The sequence below is a fragment of the Lissotriton vulgaris genome, chromosome 3_1 (genome assembly GCF_964263255.1).
Source record: "Lissotriton vulgaris chromosome 3_1, aLisVul1.2, whole genome shotgun sequence".
Taxonomy (NCBI): Eukaryota; Metazoa; Chordata; class Amphibia; order Caudata; family Salamandridae; genus Lissotriton; species Lissotriton vulgaris.
The window spans coordinates 937,370,685-937,392,936 of NC_141689.1; the positions used below are offsets into that span (position 1 = coordinate 937,370,685).

The 22,252-nt window shown below is 42.0% G+C and overlaps 1 protein-coding gene across 1 annotated transcript in view; it reads left to right on the forward strand.

Moving 5' to 3' along the window:
* The first annotated feature begins 2,788 nt into the window (after positions 1–2,788).
* Positions 2,789–22,252, forward strand: part of RORB (RAR related orphan receptor B) — a 359,282-nt gene continuing 339,818 nt past the window's right edge. The window contains exon 1 of the mRNA XM_086961278.1: positions 2,789–3,278. Coding sequence (XP_086817404.1) covers positions 3,272–3,278 — 7 coding nt within the window. The 5' untranslated portion in view covers positions 2,789–3,271. The remainder of the gene's footprint in view (positions 3,279–22,252) is intronic.

The window sequence follows — 22,252 nt, forward strand, 5'->3', positions numbered from 1 at the left end:
GTCTGGTGGAAAAACAACAGACTTGGGGGAGATCCAGCACATTGGTGGAAAGTTTGGAGACTGGGGGAAAGCAGGTCGGCTAAAGGGGAAGAGTTATGGCCAAGAAAAGGAGCACACCGAGGGTAACTTGGCAAACTCAAGCAAAGAATGGGCAGATTGGAGAAAAGAGGACAGACTCCAGGGGGAAGCAGGCAGAGTTGAGAGAAAAACTGGCAGACTGCAGGAAAGTGAGATGACTCTAAGAAAAGTGAGCAGAATCAGGGAGAACAAGCATTTTAGAAAAAAGAAGATAGCCATTTCATTGCATTTGCTCACATTCTTTCAGCATCAGTAAACGAAAAACGATTATAAAGATTACTTTTCAGTCACCTATCAGGTACAGCACCTTCATTCCAGTCACCTTGTAAACAAACTCTAGCCCCTCACAGTCACTCTGCACAGCTCTTGTTCACAGTGTACATTTTTCAGAGGTGCACTCGAGGGATAAGGCCATGCTGTTTAATGCTTTCACGTCACCCTTGCCCAAAGGATGCACCATGTATATGCAGTGCTTTAATTTTTCCGGAGTTTGTGTTCAATTAAGGGCTACGAACCACGCCTAAGAGCTACCATGTTTTAACAGGATGGTTGTTATCCCTAACATCTTGTTTATGAATAACGCAAAAAGGAATCTTTTGTGGTCGCATTCTTGAGTGTGACCCAGATGACCACGGAAGCCACTGCACTTTTATTTTGTCTTTTATTTCAATTGTGTATTTTATTGTGTGGTTACTACTTCTTCTTAGTGCACATTTATACATTTTCAAGATTTTAAAAATATTCTTTAGTACAAAATTGCTCTAGCTGGACATCTTAAAGCATATTCACAAACTGTATTTTGTATTACATTTTGTAGTACTACAATAGTACAAATGCTCTACAAAATGCTATTCCCAAACCTACATGTGGAGTTTCCACCTCTACCTCCCTTATCTTTTTCTGTGCAGCGATCTCTGCCCCGACTGCGAAGTCTCCATACACATAGGTATATGTTTTATAAGCAAATGTGGGAATGATGGAGGGAGTGGCTGGGGAATACTTACTACTAAAGGGGAGGGCATTCAGGAAGAGTAAGAAGGTGGGGCAGGATGCTCAGGGAGGGGATTAGGGGGAGACGTCTACCCACCCATAAAAGAGTAAGCCTGTTGCTATTCACAAACTGTCCTTCTAAAGTTACTACAGCTACAAAGGGAACCAAATGGTGGCAAATTAATTCAGCTAAGAGCTGAAGTTCAGCACCACACAGGGCCAACCATTGATACTGCAACAGCCTCCCAAAAAAATCAATGGAGGTAGAGACTTAAAATAAATTCCCATAGGTAATATTGTTAAATGAAGGTAAATAAAATTAGGAAAAGTATTTAAATATATAATTTTTTATAATTTAATGGTAGAAAAACAAAAATGTGAATATTTAATATTTACTTATAAAATATTAAAGCAATATTTTTGAATTCAAAATGTATGTAACAATAAATGTTATTAAATATAATTAAATTAATGGAAGTTAGTACCATACATCACCTTTAATAATAATATAATTAACACATATTTTATTAGGTGGAAATGTATTTTTTCGTGTAAAGTTTATCAAAAATAAACGCAATCTAATTTAATATATTTAAATTAAAATAATGTATAATTTAAAATTAAATTAATAGTGATGTAGCATTCTTTATTTGGTTCTTTATTTAGAAGTTCCCTATACTTTACCATATTGAGTGCTCCATCCCAATGGTGTAGATCTCCATATGGTAAAGTATAGGGAGCATTTTAAGCAGCTTCATTTGGAAAAAATGTGTTAAAATATTTTTATGTTAAATATTAAAGTATTTTTTTTTTATTTATAGTCCATGTAGAACTAAAGAAAAAATACTACAGCACAATCACATTCCTTTTTAAATAAGTATTTCAGTAATGTAGATAGAATTGGCTTTTTCCGGAAAATGTAAATTAAAAAATAAGTTTATATGGAATTATTTTCTACAGGAGAATGTTCCAAAACCAGTGGTTGGCCAAGTGTGGTGCCAGACTTTTTTCAGCTATAGCTTACATTTTAGATGTTGTCTCCATCCCTTTTTTCAGGACGTGGGGATGTATAAGCCTAATCTTTTAAGTAACTTCACACTCAGATTTTGATAATAGCCAAAAGCAGTTAAGTTACTCAAAAGGTGTAAGAGAAAATAAGACTGTAAATTACTCACAAATGTAATAGCAGAATGCCAGTAATTTCACCCTTCATATTAAAGTGTTTATATTTCTTTCTCCTGGTAAAGTTCAGCAAAAAAACATGAATCATTCCATGCACACGCCACAACAAACATTCCAGTAACGTGTCCAACATTCTAGTAACATGTGTGCTTTGTAAAAGAGGGCCCTCCACGCTACCTGCTGCCATGTGTGAGACACTCGGGCAGTTCTCGTTATTTCTTTAACTCTCCGCAGCACCGCACAGTGAAGTTCATCCCACAGAATACCCGGCTTCCCGGGGAGCAGCCCCCCGTGTGCGCCTGTCAGCGGGCGCGCGTTGCTCGCTGCATCCCTCCCCGTACCTGTCTCTCCGCCTCAGCCTCAGCGGTTCAGCCGCCTGAGCCCGGCGGCGAAGCGGGCGGCGCGCCTGCCATTGGCCGCCCGCCCAACAGAGGGGGCGTCCCCTCCCCGGGAGCGGGCGCCTCCCCCCGGCCGGCTGCCCGCCCCCCGCTATAAGCCGCTTTGCTGCTCTCTGCCTCTCTCGCGTCCGGCAGGCGACTCCCGCACGGCGAAAAAACATTCCCCATCCGGAGAGGGATTTGCAGGGCGAGCGAGGCGCAGATGTCATGTGAAAGCGCACATGCTCCTCCACTCACACAGCCTTGCCCTCTCCTCCTGGAGTCCTGGCTGCCTGCCTCTTTCCTGCCTGTGACCCCACCTCATCCTTGAAAGTCACCTGAAAAGAAAAAAAAGAGACATTAAAAAAGAGGGAAATAGAGAGCCAAGGAACAGAGCAGCAGCATCCACAGCGAGAGCCCAGCGAGGTGTTTTGTGCAGAGCGCCCGAGGAGGGACGGGGGAAAGAGGGGCCGGTGCGGGGCTCAGAGGGATGCTTCGCCCAGCAGCAGCTCTGATGCGTCCCGGCTGCCTGCCTTCGCACTGAGGGGGATTTCTCTGCTCGCTGCCCGGGCTGGCATCTTCATGACTGCGCCGAGCGAGGACTTACCCCCAGCAGCGGCACCGGCGGCAGCTCCAGCAGCACCATGCGAGGTAAGGGAGCCATGGCTGCTGCCAGGGGCACAGCCGCCCTCTCCACCCACTCCCTGGCAGCACCACTGCCCCAGCACATGCACTTTCAGTGACGTGTGCCCGGGTACCTTTACTTCACTAAGTGTCAGTCATCGTTGCTGGCCGCTTGATTTTTGAAAGTCAGGGAAAAGTTACAAGGAGGTCAGGGCAGCACTTAGTGACACTTTCAGAGGGTGGCAGGTGAGTGTGAATCGAGGAACAATTCTTAGCAATGCCACCCATGACTATAGGTAGACCTTTCAGAAATTAATAATTCTGCCCTAAAATTCTGCTCAGGCAGAAAGCGTTTCTTGTGGCCCGGTACATTTTTGGGCACTATAAGCGGCTGGTACGAAAGGCTCTGTGATGTGCAGAATAGCGCCTTTGTTTTATCTCCTTACTTTTCTGAGGTTAAACCCAGCAGTATGTAACGGCAGGAACAATTTCTCTGAAGGCCGAGTACTGACCCCAGCCCATACTGCCTCTCAGAGGGCACTGGGGTGCGCAGCAGCGCCAGACACCTTACAATCGCTATTCTTGTTGCATTTTGGGTAGAGGGTGCGCTCTCATTTGTCGTCAGCCTGTACTGGCGCTTCTGTGTTTCAGGAATGCAAGAGAAAAGGCCTGCGAGAGGGCGAAGGGACAGTGGGAAGTTTCTTGGACTAGATGAGCAACGTTGTCGATGTATTAATTGGTCTTAGCCCAGGTGCGTGCAATGTGTCATTTTCTTCGCTCTTCTAAGTCTTTGGGCGTAGAGCAGTGTTGGTTGATGGCTACAGAGTGATGACGCAAGCATGCTTGAGAAGTATGCTGCTCTGCCAATAGGTGACCTCTGACCTTTTGTGCCGAATTCGGTCTTAGACCATCTTTGAACCTCAGCCTGCTGAGTTTGTCTTGTCTGTGTTTATTTACAAACTGAAATTTAACTTTCAGTTCCCTCACAGGAAAGTGCCAAGTGCAGTTTTTAAACATCCAGAACACAGACTGAAGAAACTATGCCGTGAATACATCTGGTGACAGTTGTTAACAATAATGCTCCGTGGGAGACAGAATTGCGTTTGTGTGCGGGACACCGTCCTTCCTAAAGTTTCAAAATACATAAAACTAGAGAGAAGCGCAGCGAATGCCCTAACTAAATATTTGCTTCTTCCAAAAATGCATATTCTTCGTTCGCGCCCCCCTCCTCGACCCTCATTATAAACTGCGTCACCACTGGACCCTTTTTATATATTTGTGGACTACGCAAGTGTTTCCTGCCGTGTTTTCATGCCACCGTAAATTGTCCTGTAAAGGTACCCGTGCTGCTTACCGTCTTTGCATATTTTGCTGTTACCAATAGGGCCCTTGGCTAGTGGCGAGGCTTGTCTGGGGCGGGTCATTGGGGCCAAAGGAGTAGGGCCCTGCTGGCAGTCTCAGCATTGGGTACTTTTGAAGGGAGGATCTGTACCACAGTGTGTGGTGCTCTGGTTGTTTAACGGTAGCAGATTAATTCGGAGGTCTTTCATTTGCCGTGCTTGATTTACAAGGGATTTTGTGTCGTGGGGTTAAAGCACGCAGCAGTGGGTGACTTTAATACAGGGGTCAGGCCTTGGCCCAGTGGGAGGAGACTGGACATGCCTCATTACCAAAGTCTGAAGGCTGAGATCATAAGCAGTGTTTGAAATGGCAACATAAAATCGTAGGTACCCACTACCTCTGAGTACCTGGTTGCTACTGAGAAGGGTTGGTACCCTCTCTCTCAAATTAAAGAAGTGTAGGCACTCACTATATATGACTACCAGCCTATTTAAAGCACTGACCATAAGCCAGTCACCTCCACCCCACTCTCGTTTTCTCGTTTTACTTACCTCTTCATACTGTCTGTATTGCTGCTTTAACCCATTTAACCAAACGCATTTTCTCTTTTCTCTTTCTTAACCTCTTTTCTTCTCTCTTTGCCTTTCTCCTCCTTCTCGTTCTAGCTGGTCATAGGCTCCCTATTCACTCCTCTCTACTTTTTGGCTCTACCCTCTATTGTTTATTAGTTTATTTTTGCTAACTCTTCAACCGCCTTTTTCCTTTTTTTCCACTCTTTGATCGCTCTAGCTTCTTTTTTTCCTTGTCCTGTCTTCTTTTTTAACATCTTTCACCCTCTGTCCTTTTCTGCCATTCTTTAAACCCCTCTTGCCCCTCTTGTTATTTCTCGCCTTTCCTCCTTCTCTCCCATGCGCTCTCCGCCTCATTCCTCCCTTATATCCCCTCTCCGCTGTGTTCAATCATGTGGGTTGTATCAAAGGCTTTGAACTGAGATTCAGCTACATTTTGATCCAGGGCCAACAGCAGGGATTTTTTTTCCCTTTAACACATTGAGTTATAAATATTGTAGCGAAGAAAACAACACATGATACCAGTGTCTTATTGTTCCCTTTATTTTGTGCTGCACAGCATCACTCAGGATCATTCCTCGAGTATCAAAGCCACAGTGATCACCTCCAAAATCTCCTGAGCGCGAGGTAAAACGAAGCGCGAGAGACACAGGCAGGGCCGACTGTAATGTAACAGGAGGCTGGATATATTGTTTCCTTAACGGAACACACTGTAAAACACACAGACTCATGTTCGGCTTCTTCAGCCTGAGGAAGGACAGGGCACCAGCCATAGTTTGTGGGTTGAATTCATTTTGATACATGGGGGTGTTTCCTTTTAAAATATTTATGTCGCACAATCATCCGCGCCTGTGTTTCATCGTTCAGCTGCTACACAATTGTGCTAATACTAATCATTAAATGACCCTTGGTTCATCAGAACATAGTCTCTACATTTGTATATTCAGCGTATACTTAACAAAAACCTGAGTGCCCTTTTAATGCAGTTTCGGCTCAAATACACATAGTTTTAGGAGTTTTTTTTTTAAAAAGAGGGCATCTTTTTGCACTGCTGTACTCTTTTCGACTTTACAGTAATTATTGGTTGTGATATGCAAAATTATCCTATATAAAAGTTCACAACCCTCTTGATATTGTGGACATTTGTCTTAAACAAACTCAGATTAAATAAGGAAAAGGCCTCTATCACTAACAAGCACACAATCCCCCCAAAGGCAGCCCTAGGCTCTGAGGGGTCATTGAACATATTGTCATGGCACGCATAGTTTGATATGCCTTGCCGCAGTGAGGATGGATTCATTTATGTCCATCCAGTGAGGGCCCTTTCACTTCACTTCCCAGACATATGAACAATTGTAATGCATGCAGTACGGGCTTGGTGCTGGACAGGCTCTGACTCAGTGTGTGATGGAGTCAGGATTGTGCACTAGAAAAAGCCCATTCCATGTGGCTGCAGTATTTCAGCCACAGGTGAGTGATGGACTGATGGACCGACTGCGTAAGATTTCACTACTGGTCTATCAAGTTACGGAAAGCTGCCTCGAATTAAAGTCTTGCGTAAGACCAGCAGAGCATTGATCCCAACTCTAACTTGGTGGAATTTGACCAACTTCTGTTTTTCACAAAATAACTGTCTCTCGGGCAGTTGTGGAATCTATTACTTTGGGAACAATTAATGCATATAGCCATTCTCAATGTACATACACATTCTATACCTCTGAGGGGTACCACTGTTATACATCGGAGGTATACAATACCTCTGATAATTTATTTTGCTTTGGACTACAAAATGCCTATAAAGGAGCACATAACCACTTCATATTTGACCAAATTCTAGTTTCCTTTGATATGGTGCTGTTAATGAAAAATTGGAAACGAAATGCAGTGAGCAATACGTTAAATGTACTACATTATGCTATTGTCACATTATTCTTTGTTTTGATGGTATATAGTCATGATAATCCACCCCTATACTGAATCACATACCTTCAAACTCAGCATCTTGGTATTGCCTTCTGAACTGGCATCTCGAATGTGGGTTATTTCAGGAGAAACTCCAAGCATTCCTAAAACGAGTGTTTCTACTTGATATTTAACTTTCCTTTTCCTCAGAGACAGGACATGTTAAAAAAAAAACCTTATGGTCAACACAAGTCAACAATGGAAGGCTTGTATTGTTAGTTGCATGAGAGCTGCATCCTAATGTTACGTATATATCAAGGTGTATTATAGGCACCTTTCCCACCTTGCAGACATTGCATATAGACACACTGACACAATTTTCGTTGGTGGTCCAGTAAGTACTTAACATACTGTAGTATTAGTACTTCTCGTTTGCAAAACTGGAATCTCCTGGTGATTTGGACTGTCTGTCCATGATGCTATGTTGTGTCTGTTTCGTGGCAGAGTAGGTTGGAGGTCTGTGGTCTGCGCTGTGTGGCACAATGTTAGCTTTACCTCATGGCATGGTCTGTTGTTGAGTGGTTAAAGGTCACTTCGGCTCATCCATCTAACCAAGGGGATTGGACGGTATGGGTTGAGACAGAAGGGTGCACTGATCTTTTGGGAGCGAGACCTGTCTTTTCATGAGATGATAATTGTGTTGGTGCCCGACTCAAATTGTGGTGTGTCACTCTGTACGCTATATATACATTACTATCGGTGCAGAAGAAGTAAAACCCCAACTAAGAGCTTCTATCATGTTTGTTTAATTTAATGCTATACTTGGCTAGATATGTGCATTTTACATGCATTACGAGTCTACTTTCAATAAATAATTAAAACATAGCTTACTGCTGCACGGATGTATATATCAATGAATAAATCTAATAGTACAATGAGAAGTATACGGGCTAAGTGTTTTCGAAGGACAACCGTGGAATGAGTAGTTAGACATACCTTCCTCACATATAATCTTTTTTTCAAGGCTAGTGTGGAGAATCTCTTGTACCACTTTATAACTGGGGCTCTCTGTCGTGCAAGAAAGGAAGCTGCATCTTTACCTCTTTGTTTCTCCACATATCGCAAAAACGCCTGGCGCCATTTTCTCCACAGCTCTTTGTAACTTGGAGAGAGCATGCACGGTGTTCACTTACCGCTTCTATTCATTGATCTTCCTCTTCAGAGGTCTTTACGGCCATTGGTCAGAGATCCAGTAAGAATCCTAAAGAGCCTTTGTCTTACTCTGTTAATGTCCATTGTAAGAAGGAAGGCATGGCGGATGACCTCTGCTTCAAGTTTTGCTATTGTCAAAGTTCCTTACTAATTGAGCAGTGTTTTGGACTCCTGTTGGTTATTCCTATTTGATTATTTTTTATTCATTCAATCTTACATCTTTGATTTTTGTTTTAATTCATGCATGTGTTACATCGAATGTTAATGTGGAATCAGACACCTCACTGGTTTGAGTCATCCGCTACGAGAGTGTGTGCCTGAGAAGCACAGCCTTATGATGTAGCACATCAGACTCACAGCTCTTACACTTTTTTGCGTGATCTAACAAAGAGCGGTGATTCAGGTTACCGAAGAAGAATTGTAAAAATACAAAACCTGCAAACGGTTTGAAATCAACGCGCTATGCAATAAAGAGTTATTATTTGTATAAGATTGAACATTTCTAGTCATGTGCATAGTATAGTTTTTTTTATTTCAGACATCAAAAATGCCTTTTATTGTACAATGTGATGCTTTTATACTGAGCCTTTTGCCCGAAGGTATTAAAATAAAATGTATGATCTATTTTTGTCACAGTAGTTCATTCATTAGGCTTTTTCATGACTACATGGAGTATGATCTGCGTTCAGTGTTTTCAAATATAGCATCTTTATAGCATTGCTACCTAGAATTTGGCCAGATAAGAATGACAGGGCACCTTCTAAATGCAAAAGTGAGCCTGACATCAGCTTCCTTGTACTTAAGCTCACTGACACTGGGCAAAATCTAAAGCTACTACGTTGATCAGCATCTCATATCAATAGTACTGCATTGACTGCCACTATTGAAATGTGTTGTGATATTGTTTTTAACTGAATCCTATGTGAGTGTGGTTGTTTGTTAAGCACTACCGCTGACTGCGGCATGAACAATTCAATGTGACGGCTTGGACTTTCGTGTAATGGAAGGAGAAGCTAGAATGGTGTTAGATCTCTAGATTAACGAGGTCATGAGACCTGTAGCCCGGCATCTAAGGACAATATCCTTACCACGTCCACGCCCAGCAGCAATAGCATGACTTAGCTTCTACTCTCACTAGATATCTGAAGTGACACTAAGGAATGGCTGCCCAGTTGTGATGCGTTGCACTCAACTTACCCCTTTGTAAAGCCATTAGATAAACAATTTAAAGAAACTGAAGAAAATCAAAGCATCAAATTCATCTCATGACATTTAAATAAATGTTTGATGAACCTAAAAAAAAATGTCCGCTCTTTTGCAACCCGACTTCAATACACTCACTACATAGTGTTGGCACTGTCATGATGGATTTGCCAAGAATAACCTATCACTAGGGGGCTGGGAGTGGAACAGATGATGTCTGACGCCAAGGCTGGCGCATTAAAAGCAGATCACAAAGCTACTGGAGCTGGGGTGCTGAACAGCAGTAGCAATATTGCTATTGTCATCATAGAGCTGCAATAACATGTTGTCTATGACCACTCATCTACAGTTTACTGTTAATTGTTTACAGTGCACATGGAAAGACAACTTCCATTTACACAGAAGTACGCCCTTCTATACATATTAGGGCCCTTCAGCTTCAGAAACCTATCCTTCTAATGAAGGAACCCAAACCAAAACTTTCTGATACTTTGATACATCATAGTGTTGTTGCTGAAAGACTTGGAGAACATAGAGTTGAAATGTGATATTTAACAACAGTTGAAACAAAAAATCATACCAGATCAAGAAGATAAACATAATGCCATTTAATGAATGTCTCTAAAACACCAAGTCAATTTTCACCCCTGTCAAAAGTTAATCTGCAAACTTTTGCGGTTTCATAACTGTAAAATGTTGATGGGAGGTTTTGGAAATAATGCTTATTGATTTAAAAAAATAATATTTGAATGTGATTACAATAGGACGAAATAACCTGGAAAATGGTAAAACCACGAACATTCAGTTCCTAACCAAGCTTTGTAGACATCAAAGCATGAGCAGGGATTCCTAAGGGGAACCTAAAGTGACCTTTTTAACGCATGCATATATTTGTTCAGAATATTTGTTTTGTAGAAGTTTTGTAATGCACTGCATTTTGCATTTCCGTTACTTTAGAGACTTGATGGAGAGAACAATAAATACAGCTTGTTGAGAGGTAACGGAAGTTAGAGTTCAGGCAAGTAGGGTGATTGTTGGTGTCCCATATTCTTCCCTTGTGACCCCAGTTCTATGTGGAGTTCAGTTAACAGTTTCCTAAAGCTCTAGTGACTGATACCTCTAACAGCGTTCCGCCTTTGAGGTCACCTCATGTAAAAAGAAGGGGTGGTAGTTCAGCAGCTGTTGATATGAAGAAGTCATTCACATAATTCACATCTCATTTGTGATATAGAATGGGAGCATTAAACATGCCCTTGCATCTTTGCTGACTTATCAACAAGATTTAGTGCACAAGCTCTGACCAACAGAACACTAGTGAAGGGGCCATTGCCACCGAAAAAACTGTAATATGTGTCCGAAGGTGCCCTTTTTGAGTATTTGCAACACATCCTTAGTGGATGCCACATCCCAAATTATTACATATATATTGTGTATTTTTAATAATATATCAGTAATCACCTTGGAAGCCTTTTTCGCCTTGGGCATGTTGACGTCCAATCTAAGATGAAGTGGAGCCATTCTATCTAGACTAATGACATATCAAGTACTTTAAATGTATGAATGTGAGTTTCCAAAATGCTGTTTTGACAACTTAGGAACCAGGTTGAGACAGCTCACTCTGAGATGGAGTAGCTTTCTTAATTTCCAGCCAGATCGAGAAAGGTGTGACATAGCCACATATTTTTTTAATCTCAGTGATATAACCTCATCATGTTTTTAATTTAGTGATCTGACAACACTTTACCTATACATAAGATGGTTGTTATGCGAATAGCCAAAATAACTTTACATTTTCAATTCGCCTTCACTATAGACCCTACTTTCCCAGATCTTTTGGCTGAACACCTCCATAGTTGGTAAAGCCCACACTATTGATGGCATGGTGACTTGTTTCTGATGTACAATCAATGTGGTGCCCCGTACACTTTGTCCATGGCGGTTTAGCAGGTGCACTATGTGGTTGCGGGTTTAGCACTCTTTGAATGAGTTATTGTAAATGCTGACACTTACCTGCAGCTTTCCCCGTGTAAGTTGGGCACATGAACACCCTTAAAGCTACTGAACATAATTCAGTATCTGTCTTCTTTTGACATCACAAGTCATTCCAAAATAACAATGCTGTAATGGTTTATGTTACATCATAATACACAATTTCTGTCTTCTTAAAATGACAGTTATAAGTGGGCACGGCATCAGAATTGCATTTAATACCATTTCTAAAGTTTGATATATTCACGTGGATTGTCGGAAGTATTATAATGAAATGATTTCTTGAGGTTGTACCTTTCCCGCCATTTGATGAATTATTGTATGTTGGACAACAATGTAGAAGGTGATGAAAAAAACTAGGAGCGTTTCCATGCTGAGAGTAGTTGGGTGATTGTCATAACAAACTGTGTATTCCTTGTTGAATTGTGTGTACTATTTAAAACTTTTATTTTCCAACTCAGTTTCGGTTTCCCCTACCTGTGAATATATATTTCCACTCAGTGAAGTTAACAGTCTGCGTTGTTTCCGGGTTGGATGCTCAAGTCAGTAGATGGAAGATCTTTGAATGTGGTTTCTCTATAGTGCAAAAGCACAATAAGTTGCTGAAATGTATGGGTGCAGTATGAAATACTTTAATCATGATGTGTAATTAGAAAAAATATATAAAAACAGTGCTAACCCACACCCTGTTGGCCTACTGTCAGTATATATTGAGTGCATTATTTATCACTACAGAGGGGGGACTCATTGTAAATAGTAGTATCCCAGAAAACTGCATGGCTTTGCAGCTAAAGGTGCCTTTCTCTTTAAGGTTTATTATATTCTTATTCAACACCACAACAATGTTGTATCTGGTTGCATTCCGACGGTACAACAGTTGCACTCTCAAGGGGACTCTGCAGTTAAAGTATGCATCATGGCATTCAGATGCCTGTTCATTAGTTAAGTGCATTGCGTATATACATACCAAGCATTTGTACAAGGCTAATCTCAACTAATACCCAGGCCTGCTGAGGGATTCATGCTTTTTCAGGACCAAATGCATGCGCTCTATTGTACTGCAAACTTGACTAACTGTAAGGTTGCGATCTATGACTTGACAACACTAAAATATATGTTTTGGGATGCAGTTTACCTTCTCTTCGATAACCCTAACTTACCCACAGAAAACTAATTGCTAAGAAAAACATATAGGAGAAAAATGGAAGTCGGTGCCAATGTGTGCACAGCAAAAATGGCTGGCAGTCTGTTTACGGCAGAGAGTGCCAACCATCTCTCATAAACACTCAATTATGTGTGCAATTGGCTCCTCCTGCCAGTGTCAAGAACTCGTCGCTCTGCTTTATTCGTGGTGGGCATTGTCATAAGGCACCATCAGAGCGTGGGAGCAGGGACAGTAGTGATAAGTTACATTGACAGGAAGCGATAGTTAGAGCTTCATTCTATGGTGGGTACGAGTAAAAATGAAGAGAGCGGTCCATTTGAGACATCATATACTAGAGGGCGCTATAGGGCATGGCTGCATGCTCCACAGAGGGATCCATTCTACGTGACCTATCGCAGCACGTGGAACTGTGTCTAAAGTGCCCTTCAATTGATTCTCCATCATGTTTGCTTTTGCAAACTGCTCCATAAGACTTGCATGTTTCTCCCTCTATAGTATTTCGTGTTTAAAGCACACTGATTCATCACTCTTTAGCTGTTCAAGACCCACTGACTCACTGGTGCTTACAGTTCAAGGATGATAACTTGGCTGGGATCCGGTGTAAGTGTTTTTACAAATCTTTCTTCACTGCTCTCAACAGTAGCTGTTCAGAGGATTTCTGTTTAGTTTCTAGGAACTACACACACATCTCTTGTTTGTTCATTTATTCATTAATAATTGTATTCCTCCTTAACCCTTCATTGACATTTTTACTCTAGAAGAAGTGGTGAGCCATAAACTGTCGGTCTGTGCACCATACTATTGAGAGTCATTGGGAGGAAGTACCAATGTTAAAGACACTTTTATTCATCAAAAGTATTTTCCCGCTTGAAGTGGGGCAAGGACAATGGAAACAAAAATCCAGACAAAAAATAGACATCGCTCATGATCTTTAAAGTGTCTGGAACTGAAAGCAGGAATCCCAGGCTGCCAAGTAAATCAATGCGCTTCGCTCACTTTGGGCGGCGTATTCGTTGCCGACAAGGCCGCGCTGCGAAATTGAAGGGTTTCTGCTTTGTAGCCAAAGACAAAGGAAACACACAGGAATAAATATTGATTGAACTAATCATCTGATGAATAGAGATGAGCCTCAGTGCTGCTAGGGTGGGGGCAGTCTGTGAGCACCAGCCCCCGCCACGGCCCACAGGCTGCCCTCTGAACCCCGAACCCTGCCCATTCAGGGCCTAATGAGGGAAACCACAGGTGTTTTAACGACATTTGTGGCAAATCAAGCAGAGCACAACAGTCATGTAAATAACTAACAAAAGGATCGCTACATGGGATTCTAATTGGGGAAACATGCTTAGACAATGACCTGGGCATGGCCTATGGTAAAGCGGAGCCGACTGTGGGAAACCCGCCATCGGACCTTGTCGGCTAGCAGTGTGGTAGATGCCCATTTATTGAGTAGGCTGATGAAATTCAAAGCTGTTTCAGCTTTTTTTTAAATGTAATTAAAACTATGTGTCACAACTTGTTAGCTGATTGGCCAGTCATAGTGAAAATGCATTGGCTGAGTACATTACTTTTCTTTGTTGACATTGCTTAAGAATTCCAAAAATATGGCGCTCACAATATGGGTTGTCAGTTTTTTTAACAATGTTGAATATGGTACATATTTTTCCTGGTGCCTGCCCGCTAATTTAATGCAGAAAAAATAACGACTCTTTTATACCATAGTAATGTAGCCTATTAGAGGCAGCCCACCAGCATTGCTTACACGACCCTTCTTCACTGCATAGGGAAAGAAAGTAAAGCACTCGTACTGTTGCAAAGGCACTTTGTGTGCAAGGCAGTAACTGACACGTTCTGTAGTTCCAATAGTGATGCCTGACAATCCCGCCCACCGGAAGAACGTCAGTAGATGCACTCTACAGCTGGGAACCTAGGAGGCACATGAAATGCAAATACGTAACTATAAACGCCCTGTATCATAATGCGAGGTGGTCGCAGCCAGCATCTCCCATGAGGGAGCAGGGCGTTCACCTCGGGGTAGGGGTCAAGTAGCCGTGGCTTCCTGTCAGATGAACGAATTAGTTCTGATATATTACCACAGCCTCTAATGAGGACTTTCGGGAACATACATGTTTTCACGTTGAACCGTGACCCGTGCCCTGTGCCAGTCGTAGGAAATGAACAGTGGCAGCGGTTCTTTCACGGGCCCACCGGGAGAGGCCTACATGCGGCCCCACCGCCCAATCACCCTTAACGAAGACAGACACCACCGTGCAGCTCAGGGCGGAGCCTGAACTACACAGTCACACGGTGAAACCATCTCAGCCGAGGGACAACTTATCTCACCGTCCGTGAAGTGGCAACAAACGTATACACATCTACGTGTGCAATGGTAAACACTGTAAACCTCAATTGTCGGCCAATGGGAATGAGCGCGCCTTCCCCCGCTGCCTTCCACGACTCTTCCGTCAAAATAACACGAGATAAGCGGGAGGGATAGCAAAGCTCTTTCTTCTCTTCACATCTTGCAGAATATATATGTTTTGGGGGAGTTTTATATAGCGCAAACTAGCTAGGAAGCTATCAGAGTGCTTTACACGAGCACCGGTTGCGTTACAGAGTGACACATTCATTCGTTGTTAGGCACGGGGAGATTAGGTGATTTGCCCAGAATCACAAGATGTTGAGCGTCCCTGCCGAGCTTCAAACCCCTAGCTTTGAGGTCGACCGCTCTAGCCGTTAGGGCACAACCTCTGATGGATGTGTGTACACGCTTAACTCTATGGAAAGAATCGATATCCTACTTGGGTCTGTCAGGTGTTTTCCTAAACTTACAGCCATGCTTCGTGCACCTATTTCCGCTGCCAAAGGTTCGGCGCACGTGAAACACCGTAGCTCGCACAAGGAAGATTGGAATAGACCTTATATGCGAATAAAACACTTTCCTGTTCTTTTAATCAAAAAGAAAGGTCACCAGGAGTCAATATAAGTGTTTGGGGTGAAAGAGCACACACATTTCCGTCAGCAGTTTGCCCATGCACCATTACACTGTGCACAGTTTGCTAATGTGAAGTGGGCCCTTCCCCACATAATGATGAGAATCTGTACTTTGCATATTTGCATTCCTCCTTACACATTCAATCTTGGCGAATCCGCATCATGGAGCATTGCGCGCAATTGAACACTCATGAATTTGCACCTGGGTCATTTTGATTTGTTCCAGTTGGGCTCCAGAGTGTGTCACATGCGAGACTCCTCCTCCGCCCTAACCGTTTTTTTGTTGTTTGTGGCCTCAGCACTGCTTCAAGACAGTGACTGCAGCACAGATAAATGGAGCTAAACTACAGAAATTATCAATACATAACACTGTGCTAAATAGCTCCTTCATGTAAATTAGCAGCCACTGGAAGTTTATCCAATCTGACCCCAGATCCACACATCACCGAAGCAAATATAAGGCGTGTTCTTTTCTTGCCAGTGTCATGAACGGTGGCAAGGATTGAATGGGCATAAAAAGTGAAATAGGTTCCGACGCACCATAAAAAGTTACAGACCTACGGACAGTATCGGCGAGCCCCCGTGGGGATCAATACTTGAGCGATAGCACTGCTGTCTCTTAAGCGATAACACTGATGTATCTTAAGCGATAGCACTGCTGCATCTTCCTTATTGATAAATGCAGGAATTTAATATTTAGCACAGGCTATCACAAGCACTATCTACACGGATAGTAATGTGTGTGGACAGATCTTCTATTAAATACAATCTGCCATCATTTCAAGGGCGCTGCGCATTTTCTGCTTTTTATGGGCTCTCAACAGAGTTTTTGTGGGCATTAATCACATTTACAGGACTAATACTGTAAATCGGTTGCATTGGATTTTTAATGGCTGGGTTCTCGTTAGAGGGGTATGGTCCAGTGCCACTGCACAAGGGCTCTGGTAAATGCTGCCAAGCAAAATTAAAGGAGGCTGGCTTGGTTCGATCGCCGAGCATCCTGTTATAGTGGGACAAGTGAAACTTGTTCCACTTTAAAGAGAAAATGTGCACTCACCAGGTTTCAAAAATGGCAACCCAAGTTAGAACATAGTGTTCACAATGGGAGCCTTTGGAATTTTAACGGCCTACAAAATCTCAACCGTAAAAAAGGGATAAGAAAATACAAAGATATTTCTCCTGCTACTGCCATGATTTGTTTATCTTGATAAAAAATAGAGATGCCTCTGCCCTGAAACTTCAGAAGTGAACAAGCATTTGCAAACCCATTAGGCCTGGCTTTAGTTGCCAGTATTTTGGCTTTATCAAGGTTTGTTCTTTTTTGTCATGGTTTTAACATAACTTTATTGTTAGAAGAAGCCGCGGGACCGTACTAATTTTTACAAAAAACCATTGGCTAAAGCAAACATATTGTTGGCATCCCAAAAAGCACACCCTGCCATTGCAGTCCCTGGCACTGATGGGAACTACTTTGTGGCAGTATGTGCTACTTGTTAAAGAGCTCAATGGCTCACAGTGAAGCTAGACTGTGGCTGTAGTGGGCTGACCCTCTGCTCCAGCTGCAACGGGAAGAAGAACAAATGTGAATGACACATCAACAGACCTATGGATGAAGAGAATAGGATAAAAACCCTTTTAGAATGTATATCTTAGTAAAGTCTAACGGCAGACCTAAACATTGCTAAATAATACCCATTGGAACGACCTTCTGCCCTCATCAGACTATTGAGCCATTGACACTGGCGTTTGAGTGAACCTTGGAGTTTACAAATTGGCAAATTCATTTGTACGCTTGCAAATAATCTATGGTTAATATATTTTGTTCATAAAAGCCACAATTTGAGACCAATGAAGGAAAGCATGGCTTTTGAAGAAGAAAAATGTAGTTGTTTAAAGTCTGTGTTAGTAACAGGTGTCTGCAAAGACACAGGTTTCCAGAAGAGCAACAAATCAAAATCTCATGCAGCATGCAGTCAAGAGATGGAAGCGACGAGAAGCACACTGTGACTGCTAACTCATCTGAACAGGCCACCATAGCAAGGTGGAAGAAATTGGAGGCAAGTAAGGCTAACACATTCTCATCATAGCAGTGGCGGCTCCTCCGCTAAGGCAGTGGAGCGTCGCCCCACTGTTCTTAGAGCAGTGAAAAAGGGAAAAATAAAATTATAATACCAGCCACCACAGCATTATAGAGGATTCTTACGTTTTAAAGCAACCACGATGCACCAAAAACTATGACTTCAGAGCCTACCTTAACGAGGAGTCTGGAGAGGTGTATATACAATATAGAAACTTTGTTACTCCACTGCTTTTTCACCCTATTTCCTCTGACAAGTATCATCCATATGATTGACTATTAAAATGTACATTGCAATTTGCTTTTGTACTTGGGTATGCATATTGTACTTATAGGTTCTCCTCTCTGCCACACTTTAGTGTAAAGCGCTCTGATGTTGGCTTGGTCCTTGCTAAAGAAAACCTAAAATAAATTCAAATCTTTTGAAGGTGCAGGGTCTTGGCTAGTCATTCATTTAGCCCCAGAGATCACATGACAGAAAAAGGAAGTGAGGTCAGCTTTTGTCCGAGTACTTGCTTTCAAACACCAGATTTATGGTGCAGATAATAATACCAGAAGATATACATAGAATTCAAGAGATATGATGAGTTAATACATTAACATTTGACAGCAAAAGTTTTTGTTGCTGTTATGAAAGCTCAATTTAAACCTAATGGTGAATTCATATATCTAGAGACTCATAACAAGTAAAACTTTCAAGACAGGTAAGTACACGGTTATTTTAAAAACAAAGGGGCAGATGTATCAAGATACCATTTTGCACTTCTCAAATAGCGATTGTTAAGGAATCGCTAAATTAGCGATTCCTTAATATTGCAAGGCTTTTTGAATGATACATTCCAAATCCGGGGTTTTTTGTCGCAAACGCTGCTATTTTCCGAATCGCAGCGTTTGCGACAAAAAAAACGGATGATACATCTGCCCCAAAGTTTTCTTATGAATTTTAGTAAATACCCCCAAAGAGTATTTGCACAGTGGAAGCGATGAGCAAGCCGCAAAACACTTGTCATTACACTTTTTGGGCATACAAATATACGCACTTGTACAAGATAAGAAAATCACATATAAGAATTAAAAAAGACAACATCTTAACATTAGTGCCCCCAATCGCGTTTCATTTTTCTCAAAGATATTTTAAAGATATGTGGACAGATAGGATGTGAATTGCACAGCTTTTTACAGATGTATACTTTATGCAAATAGTTCTTTTACACATGTAACACTAATTTTGTAAATAATAAAATTTGGTTTTGCACCCAGAGGCGGATTTACTCACACACGTGTTTCTGTGCCAGTAAAGTTCATATTTTGGGAGTAAAGGAGTGTTCCAGGGCGAGAATGCCTTGTAAGATTGTGAACCCCCACATGGTTACACGTTTGTGGGTATTGGCTAACTCCTTTCTCAGCCCTTAGCGCTCTGGAGACAGCCCCAGATTATCTTCCGACAAAGACAGTTGGAAGTAAATTGTACCCCCTCCAAAAACATATTGAACGAGATGCACAGGAAAGGGGTCTTCATGGGGAATCAAATTTTCCCTGTTAAAAGAAGCACACTATCAAGTATCTTTGTATGTGTGCCTTTTTTACATGAAATAAAGACACGTGTATTTTAGCCTAGGAAAATTGAATTCCCAAAACGATTCCACGAATTGGACCACTTATATTTCTGCATGTAATATTAGGCGTATCAGAAGACATTGTAATAACAACTTCCTGGGTGGCTGCTCTCTAACATTTCTTAATGTTTGCATTCATACCAATTTAAATAAAACCGGGTAGGTTGAATAATCAATCGAAGAACCAAAGATAGTAATTCCGGAGCCATTTTAGAAACATTTCACCTCCGAATCAATAACAGTTATGTCTGTAGATATGTAGTGTTTCACAGAGAAATGGCTCGAAAGAGCTTTATTTGTCCCCAACCCTTTTCATGTAAACCTTTTACACATTTTTCTATTCTCACTCGATGCAGCCAAGACCCGCCCTACGCTGTGAATACACAATGCCATCTCCCTGTGCGAGCTAAAAACACAATCATTTTTTGCAGGCACTCCTGAACTAGACTCCCAACACGCCGACAGTCAAACATCCACTCACAATACACAAACTACTGCCCACCTCTACCACCCAGATCATAATCTACATGAAATTCCAGAAATGAGCCAAAATGCACTTTTAAGACAGTCTACAGTGGTGCAAGCCCATACCAGTGGTAGATGTGTACTAATAAAACACCAGCAGCTTAACATGACATAACCACATGTTCTACTTGTGCCTTTCATTTGTATGTATGTATGTTTCATTTGTATAACACAAACCTAGCCAAAAAGACGGTGGCTCACTGTACAGTCAAATTCAAGCATACAGTCAGAGAGTGATACAAGAGGTAGCTGGGTTTTGGATTGTGGTCTATTGCTCTTTGAAGGGGTGTCTTGAATTCATTCCTACATGGGAGCATCATTGGGGTGGTCCTTATGGGTACGGGAATGTTGTTTCAGATCCTCAGTTCAACATTGGAAAAAGCCTGCTGCATTGGTTTTTTTTCTTTTTACACTTCTTAGTCTACAGTCGGATGGTGACCTCACTGCTGGTGTGTCCGGACTCACCAGAGATGGGGTGCTTGTCTGCAAGATAAGTCAGGGTGCTGGTTGTGATGGCTTTGTAAATGACTCCGCTGAATTTGAAGATGGTGCGGGCCTTGAAGATAGGCTAAAAAGTAAACTCTCATGAAGATGCCGAGGATTATTCTGAGAATTATGTGGCTTCTACTTCACACTGCTGTAGATTATTTGTCCCCAGTTACCATATGTACCACATCATTGTGCTTCTGCGGTAATCCCCACTTCTGAAGGGAAACACTGGGCTGCCACAGGCCCTGGCTGGGATTCAGCAAGTGGCATTTTAATGATCTCATCTTGGGGAGAGGTAGAACATGTTCTGCCAGCTGCACGGGGACATACTAATAAACACAATGGGCCGCGTGAAGGACTGTGCCGAAAATAATCACGGCCGGGGACCTTGGTGTCAGACGGCGGTTCTGTGCATCAGCAAGGTGAATGCTGTTCTCGCGCCTGCCTTGCTGTTGGCAATAATTCCTCGCGCTCAGAGCTCTGCCAGAGCGGTGCTGCACAGCTTATCTTTACAAAACACCCCCTTTGTGTTTGTTTTCATGATCTGTTTTCAGTGTGGAGAGCACAATGGTGTGGTTCAGATTTGCCACCGACATAGAGCATTGCAAACAAAGGTAACTACAGGATTCAGACAAAAGGACACTTGCAGGGTTTGTTCTTTTTCCTAGTAGCTCTTGGGAAGCAAAATGTGTTGTTTCTGAAATTATTTGTGAAAGCGGCCGCTTTAGACGCACAGAGATACATACACACAGTAACACACACACATTCGCGCACACACACTGGCACCCATCCACACCCCCAACTAAATGGGCTTTTTTCACAAAGGTAAACTTAGACTTTTGTTTAAGTTTACTCTTTTTGGGTGTTCACAAACTACAGAGTAATAGTAACTTTACAACTGAAGAGACTCAGCAGTTGGGAAGGGGAACTTTACACATAAAAGTATAGAACAGGCCTATTGAGCCCCTGCAGTCGTAAAATTACCATTAAATTGTAGGTTGTGAATACCAACAAGCAGTAAACTTACACAAAAGTGTAAGTTTACCTTTGTGAATCAGGCCCAATATGTTTTTGTGTTTATCTTCGCACAAATATCAAATCAAGCCTGTTCTCCATTTCGAATGCACTGTGCACTAGCAAAGGCCTGCGGCTGAAAAACGAGCAATCTTGTACAACTGAGATATTAACTGTAATAGGCATGTTGCGGTGTTGGCCAAGTGGCCTCACTTCTTAGAACAAGCATGGGCAATGCCAATAGGTTTGGCTTTAAAAGGACGTTGTATGGTAATGTGACGCATTATAAGTAAATAACATGGGTATGGATATGTATTTGCGAAGAAGCAAAGAACTGTACAATAATATTGTCTAAGGTTAAAAGGTCAAGTGACAGATTCATTTTCGAGCCAGAGCTAAACATACACGTAGGTTAATAGCTGTCCAGTTCCTATCTGTGCTGCTGCCAGAGCAAACTAACATACATTTTCTAGTTCTTTAAGGCACTTTAATAGCTTTACATTGTGATGGATGTGCAGATTTGGGCTTCTGGATAAATAAACTAAATGATCACAGCTTCGTGGTGGGCAAGCACGTTCTTTGTGGAAGCACACAACTTCTGCCCAACAAAAAAATGTACTCCTGGCTCCCAAAATGTGGGCCGAGCTAAAGCCCCTCTCTAGTGTTCCTCATGTAAATGTCTGGTGACAGCTGCTCTATCAAGCCACACCATAAAAAGGGCCTCATTCTCATCTAATCTGAATTATTTTACGGTAATATTGCACTTTGGAAAATCCATTACTTCACATAGCAGTCTTTCCACTTATGGATTTTACCACAGGATTCTACATTTTTCAATCTGAATGAGGGATAGCTTGAAATACTGGTGTTTGCTCCTTCTCTCAATATTCATGTGACAATCACAAAGC